Below are 10,423 nucleotides of genomic sequence, written 5' to 3'. Positions count from 1 at the left end.
ACCCAGCACAGAACAGAAAATGAAGAGTGCATGGATCATTACATGGAAATCGGAAAATAAGTTACCAAAATAAGGGGAACTAGGTACCATGAGGCCAAAAGAAACACATATCATCCTACAGATCACTATAAACTGGTGTGTTTGGGGGTTTGTTTTTTTTATGAGAACAAATTAACAGTAGCTTCTACGGGACGTGGCAGTGGGGGGAAGGGGGAGACGTTTCACTCTACCATTCTTTAATGATGATGTTTTCTAAACTTTTCTGAATTTGCTAAAATCACGATGGAAGCTTTTCTTTTTTTTTTAACAAATAATTTTAGTTCTTAGAAATGACAGCTGGGTATAAATTTTGTAACTGTCACTCAGAGCAGGCTGTGACACAGGAACAGCAATGTCAGACAGTAACAGGTAACACATCGTATTAGTACCATACAAAATCACCACAAGTTTAGGCACTTTAACAAAGGAACGTGTTTAGAAGCTTGGCTGATGCCCGAGTCACACCCTGGAAAATCATCACGTTAGATGGAGCACGTGACTCGTGACACCGGCACGACTTTCCTAAGTAAGGTCCTGTTTGGACAGAACCCCTGGATTCACAGACCACACAAAATCTGACTGATATCAAGAGTGCTCCTAACTGATGAGAGGGGTTTAAATCCAATAAATTTCAAGTGATTACTCGGGATTTTCAAGCTGCATGATTTTCTGTTCTGTGTCTTCTGCAGAGATTTGGGATTCACGTGTCCTGGCGTCCTGACTGTGTATGCAGATGTCGGAGCACTGAGTGGTGCTCCTGTGGCCTGTTTTTAATTTTACAGTTACGGATGTGGTGTCTATAAGAGCCTGATTCAATCCATTTGAGAGTCTTAAGTTCGTCTGATGAGAATGTGGTATCCTTTTGTTTAAGGGAAACAACACAGAAGGCTGCAGGTCAGGCCAAGGGTGCGGTGCCACGGTCCAGCCAGAGATGCCTCCACATTTCAGTGGGAAAAAGTCACACCTGCAGGTTTCCACTGAAAGTGATTTTATGATAAAGGTGAATCTGTCAGTGTTCCATGTTAATTACAAACCCTCTGTCCTCTTACTTGAAGCCTTTTAAACAGTAATTCTTTTGCTGACCAGAAACTGGCCACATGGCAGACCTTTCTCAGCAGAGACGGGAAGCCTGTGTGTGTGTGGTCACCCATGCCCTCCTCCTCTGCACAGGGAGAACGCCCCATCACAGCTCTTCCTTCTTACTCCCAGCCCGATTGTCTTCCTTCGAAGCCCGGGGTTTCGGGTCTCTCTCCTTCTTTTTCTTGCCCTTCTCTTGCTTGGTTTGATTCTTCTCTTTGCTTCCTCCCCCTTTGCCGGGGTACACCTGGCCCTCCAGGGTCACATCGGCACACCTGTCCTGACTGACCAGAAAGTCCTTGATCTCCCATGCGTAGCCCCCATCACGGAGCATGAAGATGGCACGGTCTGACCCCACGATGAACCTGGACAGACAGAGGGGACCACGGTCAGCACACAGTTGGTGCAGGGCTAACAGTTCAAAACAGGTCTGCAGCACTTAGCTAAGAAAAAAGAATCCCCTTCAAATTCTACATGAACACAGAACAAACTGTCCTATTTCCCCAGGCCTAGAAGCTGTTGACATTCACTGCTGGAAAGTACTAGCTGGCTCAACTATTTAACAACTTGGCTCAGATCAAAAGAGAAAGAGGACCTGGGTTGTGTGTGTGGTGCAGGGGCTGCTCATGTGAAGGGAGGTGTCAGAAGGGGGCCTTGGGAGGCTGCAGATGGGCGGGGCTCAGGGCCTCTCTCAGGGAATCGAGGGGAGGCTGATGTTTGGGTCTGTTTTACAGTCTTAAGTGCCCAGTTAAGGTTTCATGTGACAAAGGCCTCTGCTGACAGAGACTGACAAACACAAGTTTGGACTGGGTCACAAGAGGCCCACAAAGGGCTCAGGAGGATGCTCGGTGACTGGACAGAACTCAACCCCGGAGGTTAACTGCTAGCAGCCAAGCACGTCCACGCTCCGCAGGTCCCAAGGAGCAGAGAGGAACAGAACAGAGTCCGGGCGTGTGTAAAGCACCCCCCCGACCCCCCGCCTCCATATATCAGTGAGAGCTCTGGGCCCATCACCACCACAGCACTCACTCGTTCCCTCAAGTGTCTACTTATGCTCACAAAAGCACTCGCCACCCTAGACACTCTGAGTATTCCTTTTGATTCCTTTTGTACTTCCTGAACTAAAATATTGGAAGACGCTACACTTTAGAAATCGTTATTGACAAAGAAAAAGGAAATTCCTCAAAACTGCATCTCAGGATCATACTGACCCATGATGACCAGACTCCTTCACTTTAAAGTAACAGAGTCTGGTCCAAGCTTCTGTGTGAACACAGCTACACAGAAGAGCTTCTCCCGTGCGCGGGGACTTCTAAAGGAAGAGGCACACTGTCAGACATCAACTAATTTTCCACCCCCCACAGAGGCTAAGCTATATAGCTTCTTACTCAGATAAAAGAGAAGTTCAAGATACATAGATAAATGGCTTTTGGATCAAATGAGATATGAAAACAAACAAATAAATTTACTGGCTTTGACCAAACCTGAGTAGTCTTCTTCAAAGAAAAATAAATAAACTAGGTAAATAAATGTAAAAGCAGACAGACTAGACAGGAAAGGTCCAGGGCCCTGCTAAGTATTGCCAGGAATGACACCCACTGCATCAACAGAGATAAAGCCCAGCAAAGCCCATGTTTCTCAGCAAGGCTGTAGTTTTACCTCTGGACATCATAGTTGGCATTGAAAAGGCTGCCCTGCCACAGGCTGGTGATCTCCTCCGTCTCCTTCTCGGTGGGGTTTCCTGACACGGTGACAAACATCATGAGCGTCTTGCCCTTCTTCGTCATCTTCAGTATGCTCTCGGGCTTGCCCGGGTCTATCTGCGAGAAATCTATGGGTGCAGAGGGTCTTTTGTGCTCTGGGAGGTCTCCTTCTTCTATGTCGTCATCTTTCTGTAAGGATGGGGGGGTGGGGGAGCGGAGCGTCACATAGTGTGTGCAGTACAGTCGGCAAAGGCAAGAACATCCGCGTGTGAGGTCAGGTGCAGGTTTATGATCTAAATCATAGCAGAAGGGCTTCTCTGGCGGCCCAGCGGTTAAGAATCTGCCTGCCAATGGAGCAGACATGGGTTTGATCCCTGGTGCAGGAAGATCCCACATGCCACTGAGCAACTGAATCAGGACCTGTGAACTCTACGCTTGAGAAGGGAATACCTTCTGATGTGCTGAGGATGAGAGCTGGGTCCTTCCCTTTGGGCGGGGAGTTATAAATACAAAAGTAGAAGAATGCACCCATGGTATTGGGCTGGAATTGGAGGCAGCAGACAGAACTTATGATTTTTTGATAGACAAGATAAAAATATTTAAAAGAACTAGTGTTCCACGGGGGAAAAGCTAATTCTGGCAAAGGAAACAGAAAATTAGTCTGGAACATCTTCTTGTATCAGAAAGTAAGAAAGTGCTCGGGGAATTATGGGATGTGTCAGGATGACACAGAAGCGAGCATGAAGCAGAGCTTGTGGGCCTAATTGGGAATAATCTGAAAATCAAAATAATGACACAATGGTTTATAACTTCCTAAACAAAGTAAGAACTACTGGATCCAGGCCCACAGAAATAAACAAGACAATTAATTACTAACGGCAGAATGCCAACTAAATAAATGTAAGATAAATGAATTAAAAATACACAAAAGAACCAGTTGTTCCTTGGAGAAAAGACTAATTCCAACAAGGAAAAGAAACCAGTGCTGCTCGATGTTACCATATGTGTGATCCTTGACAACATCACAGTAAGTGAAGGAGAAGACCACATATCCACTGCAGGAGTCTATTTATACTAAACACCCAGAGTAGACAAAGCTATAGACAGGAAGCAGATGAGAGGTTGCCTGGGGCTGGCTGGAGGGCTGGGAGGAACACGGGGAGGGGTGACTGAGACCACAGTTTTTTTCTGGGGGTGAAGTAAATGTTCTCAAATTGACTGTGGTGCTGGTTGCACAACTCTCTGAACAGTCCAGAAACCACTGAAATGTACACTTTAAATGAGTGAACTATAAGGCATGTAAATTATATCACAATGAAGCTATTACTTAAAACAACAAAAAAAGAGCCTAAAATGAAACAAAAAGCCCCTATATATCACTACGTGGGCCTCGACAAATCACTGAAGGGCCGAGGCTTAACACATCAACAATAATGTCCTGTATTAAACATATTTTTAATAAGAGAACAAGATAATTCTAAAGCCATGTCTGAAGGTGATCCATATTTGATCTGGCTTCAGCTCCCTAACTCACCTGCATGGCCTTGGACCAGACTTCATAAACCTCTAGGCCTGTCTCCTCGTCTATAAAAGGAAAAGCAGAACTGGGTGATCCCCACGGCCCTAGCAGTGTGGGGCCAACCTTCTCCTCAACTCTGCCACCCTCTCAACTGACCCATTTCTTCTTCATTTGGCTCTGAAAGAGCTGCTGGAGACCCGCAGGAAAGCAAATGAGCTGCACTGTCACGTGGGCCTGGGTGTGGCTCCAGGCACCACTCCTTTAGCTGTGTGGCCTTAGTGGAAAATCATTTCCCTCACCTACAATAGGGAGGGGGGTGATCACAGCATCTCCCTGCTAAGCTTGTCTGGGAATTTAATGACATAAAGGCAAGCAGCACATACTTAATACATGGTGCTGTTACCACTTGTTCAGCCACTATGTCGTGGCAGACTCTTTGTGACCTCATGGACTGCAGCATGCCAGGCTTCCCTGTCCACCATCTCCTGGAGTTTGCTGAGACTCATGGCCCTCTGTAATCCAGCTTCCAAACAACTATTGAAATCACCCTCTTAAAGTACATAGGAACTCCTGGTGGCCAAACTCACAGGCTGTTTCTGACTGTATTCTATTCTATTTCTCCACAATACCTATTTATGGTCTCCTTAGAATACTTCAAGACTTCTAGTTGGGTCAACAACCTAGAATATTTTTATTTTTCAAGCTGATTCCACTAACAGTCATGACATTAACTCCATAGGTTACAAGGACCATTTCTTTTTCATGAAAATATAATTAATCAGAAGTCTAGCACATACAGCAAGAGTAAGGATCTTTTCAAGGACCTTTAACTTCTATTTTATATGTCTGACTGTGAGTTTCAGTTACAAAAAGAAAAGAAGAAAAAACACAGTACCATGGACGTAAAAGAAAAGGTGGCAGCAGAGGTCGAAATGGTTAGATAGCATCACGGACTGAATGGACATGAGTGTGAACAAACTCCAGGAGATAGTATGGACTTCCCTGGAGTCTCAGATAAAGAATCTGCCTGCAATGCAGAAGACCCAGGTTCAATCCCTGGGTTGGGAAGATCCCCTGGAGAAGGGAATGGCTACCCATTCTAGTATTCTTGCCTGGAGAATTCCATGGACAAAGGAGCCTGGTGGGCTACAGACAGGATGAGACAGGCTGGATGGAATCATTGACTCAATGGACATGAATCTGAGCAAACTCCTGGAGATAGTGAAGGAAAGTAGAGCCTGGCAGGCTATAGTCCAGAGTCGCAAATAGCTGGGCCGGACAGAAAAACCACCACCTTAGATGTAGGTGCAATTGTCCAGGTCTTCTCTCAGTTGCACTGCTTCCCTGAGTAATCTTACCCGTTCTATCACTTCCTTTAAACTGAAAGCGATCACACCTTCATCCCCAGGCAGGGCTGGGGGCACAGAATGTGACCAAGTGGCCTTTCCCAAACTCTATGCAGCCCTGCCTTCAGGCCAGTCTTACATTTTTGACTGGCTTCGCCACTTCTCCAATGTTTGTCAAATTTCATAGCTACAGAGCTGAACTCCCTTATTCTGTAAATGCTTTTCTTCCTCCCAGGTCCTTGACAGTAAGAACAGCTACTATCTCCTGAGCAGCTACTATGTCACAGGCATTGTTAATTTAGTATATCCCATCTCAGGACAGGGCTTCCCCAATAGCTGAGCTAGTAAAGAATCTGCCTACCATGCAGGAGTCCCTGGTTCAATTCCTGGATTGGGAAGATCTGCTGGAAAAGGGATAGGCTTCCCACTCCAGTATTCTTGGGCTTCCCTGGTGGCTCAGACAGTAAAGAATCTGCCTGCAATGCGAGAGACCTAGGTTCAATCCTTGGGTTGGGAAGAGCCTCTGGAGAAGGGAATGGCTACCCACTCCAGTATTTCTGGCCTGGAGAATTCCATGGACTATATAGCCCATGGGGTCGCAAAGAGTCAGACGCGACAGCAACTTTCACTCACCTCAAGACAATCCTGTAGGATGCACACTGAACTGAGCTGTGGATGAAGCCCAGAGAAGGTGAATAATTGACTCAAGGTCACAGGCTTGACAGGGCGACACTGAAGTACAAACTTTCTTGTCCGGCTCTGCTCCTATCTCCCCACCTACCCCTTCCCCGGCACCTGCTGGCACCTGGTTACAGTAATGTAAGAATTACTTTCGGTTTTTCTACACCAACTGGGACTCATTACCACAGTGGAAGGAGCACCACCATTCCTGCCCCTCCCCCCCGCCCCCCTACACACATGAGGCAGGCCTTTCCCTGCAGTGATGACTTTCACACTGGCAGAGAATGGGGAAAGACCTTAGGGACCCCCACCAGGGGAGGAGGTTACCACTTTCTTCAAAAAAGCACCCTTAGATTTTCCAGTGGCACAGTGGGTAAGAATCTGCCTGCCAAACCAGGGGACACGAGTTCGATCCCTGGTCCGGGAAGGGCAACTAAGCCCATGTGCCACAACTACTGAAGCCCATTTGCCTAGTGCCCCCGTGCTCTGCAACAAGAGTAGCCCAATATTGAGAAGCCCACAATGAGAAGCCCACATATTGCACCTAGGGAGTAGCCCCTGCTCACCACAACTAGAGAAAAGCCTGTGCGCAGTGACGAAGACCCAGCACAGCCAAAAATAAAATAACTTTTTTTTTTTAAATGAGAGATTAAAAATAAAAAAGCACCCAGAGACAGATCTGCTCTCCCACAGAGAGACTGCAATTGCCCGGGCAGGGCTTTCACATTTGCAGTGTCTGCAAAGGGGAGCTAAATTCACCTAAAAGGAACCCTGCAAAGTGGGATGCTACCTAACTTTAAAGATAAGGAAAATGAGGATCACAAAGCTACCAAAGTCAATACATCAGATGGTACTACAACTCACGTCTGAAAATCTCTATTTAATACATATACCACCTGCATGCACGCTCAGTGGCCAAGTTGTATCCAACTCTTTTACAATCCCATGGACTGTAGCTTGCCAGGATTCTCTGTCCAGAGGGTTTCCCAGGCAAGTATACTGGAGTGGGTTGCCAATTCCTCTTCCAGGCAATCTTACTGGACCAGGGATAGAACCTTCATCTCCTGCACTGGCAGGCGGATTCTTTACCATTGAGCCACCTGGGAAGCCCACATACACACATGGAAAACCACAATATAATAAAACATCAGCACTGGAAGAAATCATCCAGTAAAATCTCATTCTACACATAAGGAAGCTGAGGTCTAGGGTGGAAACATGACTCACTCAAGGTCACACATGCAGTGGAACCCAAGTTTCTGACATTACTTCACCAGCAGTACAAATAAACCAGGAAAACACAACCACCTTTGGATGGGCAAGAGGCAGCAACAATGGTTTTGGTTTGTGAACTTCACCTAAAAAGGTTAATAGCCTCTCCCTGCCATTACACATTCCAGCCCATTCAATTAACCCGAAAATTGACTCGCACAATACCAAGTCATTGCTCCCTTGAACGAAAAATCTGAGTTCCACAATAAAAAACCACTAGCCTTTAAAAAGGCCTCCTACCCCATCCAAAAAAGTAAAGGCACGCACAAAACTTACAAAAACTTTCAACAGGCATATATACCAAAATGGGAACTGTGAATCCTTACTTAAAACGCGGCAGAACGACGAAAGCTGAAACGGCGCTCTTGGAAGATAATCCTCTCCATACCCCTCACCCACCCACGCACCCCGTTCTCAGGAGTGGGATGGAAAACGTCTCCCCACGCCCTTCATTAGAAGGGCTCGCTGACCACGGGGAGCAACGCGGAGGCGACCAGGGCACTGATGACAAATAGGGCTGAAGAGTGAGAGGCTGATTCATGACTGGAGTGGCCCGAGGAACGGTGAAAAGAGGACATCGGGATGAACGGCTTGGGGCAGGGGTCGGCAGACTGATGGGGAAGTGGTCAGAGGAGGCACTGAGGGTCAGCGGTAGCTGGAGTGGGTCATAAGGCCCATTGGCATGCAGACAGAGGAGGTTAGGGGGTCAAAAGACACCAAGACGGAGGTGTAAAGGGTCCCAAGACAGAAGAGGTAAGAGGTCACTAGGAAGGGACCCGGGACAAAAGAGCCGGGAGAGTGTGCGCGCGCCGCGGACCTCCCACTGTTCCAGAAGACGGGCCATGTCGGCGTCATTGTAGTCGCGAATATCCTTCTTCTTCTTCCGGGGAGGTGGGGTGGCCTCGCCGGGTGTCTCGGCCGGGCCCTCGGTGGCGAAGGCCCTCGGCGGCAGCAGCAGGAGCAGCAGCAAATCACAGGCACAGAGAAAAATCACGGCGGCGCGGGCCCAGCCGGAGGCCGCCATCTTCGCCGCGCAGCGTCGCCCCGCCGCGTGGACCAGACTTGCGCGAGCCCTGGCCCCACCCCAAGCCGCCTCTTTCCTGGGCCCGCCCCTTGCCGGTGCCTGAGCGGGACACGCCTTCAGCCCCGCCTCCATGGACTCAAGGCCGCCCCCTTGGCCCCGCCTCCCAGGCTTCGGTAACCTACCAGGCTCCGCCCCGTCCTATTTCCTCGGGCCCACCTCCGGAAGCCCCGCCTCCTCCGCCATTTTGGCTCCGCCCCGCAGTCGCCTCCCGTTGGTCCAGCATAGGCGCTCTGCCCAGTGTGGCGCGTTCCTTCATTTTCTGCCAGCGATCGACCTTTTTCCCTCTTAACGAGTCAGTCAGGTCCAAAAGTTCCCTCAGAGCCTCTAGGAATCCTCCAACAGCGCCTCACGAGGCCTCAGGTTTTCGCCTGTGAAATGAAGTGGAGCTGGAAGTTCTGGAAGCTCATTGCTCTAAGAAAGCCCGTTTCACGGTCACACGCTTCCTCTGAGTCTCCTACAGTTTCCTTTAAAAACGCCAGTGGCAGGTTAAGCAGCTTTCTCAGAAGATCACAAATAGATTGGGCCCAGTAATTTGCTGTTCAGTAGAAAGAATTCAGTCCGTCTCTCAATATTATTGTCATCTCTTGAAATTGAAAAAGTTGTTTTTTTAAATCATTACTTTTCATTTGTAAAACAACTTCAGTATTTCTTCTGATTTTAACCTCATATTGGCGGCTCTGTCTATTCCTTTTGAAGGTTGAATTATTCTGTTTTTTTGTTTCTTGCTTTAAAAGATTCAGGCCAGAAATACTTTAAAATTCCACGGATTTTAAATGGTTGATGTGCTGACTTTAAAATTTTTAATTGGATGAGAAAGACACAAATCCCTTACTGTAGCTGTAAAATATTCGACCATTGTACAGTGTGTTCTCTTCCACACCAGCCACAATTCTGTCCCACACAAACCAGTTATCACTCTCTAGAATATTGTATACATTTTTCTGTATATTTACAAACACCAAAGTGTCTCTGGAAATGGTTTTGTTGCATTTATATGTGTGTTTATGTCAGCATGGGCTTCCCTGCTGGCTCAGAGAGGGTAAAGAATCTGCCTGCAATGAAGGAGACCTGCGTTCGATCCCTGGGTCAGGAAGATCCCCTGGGGAAGGGAATGCAACCCACTCCACTCCAATATTCTTGCTTGGAAAATCCATGGACATCAGAGCCGGGTAGGCTACAGCCCATGGGGTTGCAGAGTCAGACATGATTGAATGACTAATATGCGACCACACTACAAGTTGGTATACGTATTAGCATTTTAAGGGTTTTTGACTTAGCAATATGACATGAGTTTGACTATACTGCAGTATAGTATCCATTGATTTTTTAAAATAATTTTTTATATGGACCGTTTTTAAAGTTTTTATTGAGTCTGTTACAACATTGCTTGTTTTATGCTTTGGTTTTTCAGCTGCAAGGCATGTGGGATCTTAGCTGCCTGACCAGGGTTCAAACCCTCATCCTTTGCATTGGAAGGCAAAGTCTTAACCACTGGACTGCCAAGGAAGTATAGTACAGTATTAATAAAATGTTGTATTAATATACCTGTACTTTATCTCCTTATTACTCTGTTCATGGGTGCATGCTAAGTCACTTCAGTCATGTCAGTTGTGTTAGTCTCTCGGTTATGTCCGACTCTCTGCGACCCCAAGGACTGTAGCCAGCCAGGTTCCTCTGTCCATGGAATTCTCCAGGCAAGAAT

The 10,423-nt window shown here is 47.2% G+C and overlaps 1 protein-coding gene across 1 annotated transcript; it reads right to left on the bottom strand.

Annotated features, from left to right (window-relative positions):
• Positions 1-290: 290 nt before the first annotated feature.
• MESD (mesoderm development LRP chaperone) lies at positions 291-8,683 on the bottom strand. The gene is made up of 3 exons (XM_086364212.1): positions 8,455-8,683; positions 2,776-3,008; positions 291-1,481 (listed from the first exon to the last, which is right to left on the bottom strand). The coding sequence occupies exons 1-3, from the start codon at positions 8,659-8,661 to the stop codon at positions 1,223-1,225; spliced, it is 699 nt and encodes a 232-aa protein (XP_086220338.1). The 5' UTR covers positions 8,662-8,683; the 3' UTR covers positions 291-1,222.
• Between the last annotated feature and the right edge of the window lie 1,740 nt (positions 8,684-10,423).

The sequence above is a fragment of the Bos grunniens genome, chromosome 21 (genome assembly GCF_055505025.1).
Source record: "Bos grunniens cultivar Pamir isolate PY7600 chromosome 21, Bosgru_T2T1.0, whole genome shotgun sequence".
In the NCBI taxonomy this organism is placed as follows: domain Eukaryota; kingdom Metazoa; phylum Chordata; class Mammalia; order Artiodactyla; family Bovidae; genus Bos; species Bos grunniens.
Note: the sequence above shows the minus strand (reverse complement) of the source record. Positions and strands in the feature narration are given on the sequence as shown.

Coding starts and splice junctions, on each gene's coding strand:
- MESD (XM_086364212.1), bottom strand. CDS start 8,661: ATGGCGGCCTCCGGCTGGGCCCGCGCCGCCGTGATTTTTCTCTGTGCC. Junction 3,009..8,454: donor GTCTTCTGGAACAGTGGGAG/GTCCGCGGCGCG, acceptor CCATCCTTACAG/AAAGATGACGACATAGAAGA. Junction 1,482..2,775: donor GCCAACTATGATGTCCAGAG/GTAAAACTACAG, acceptor CTGTCTGTCCAG/GTTCATCGTGGGGTCAGACC.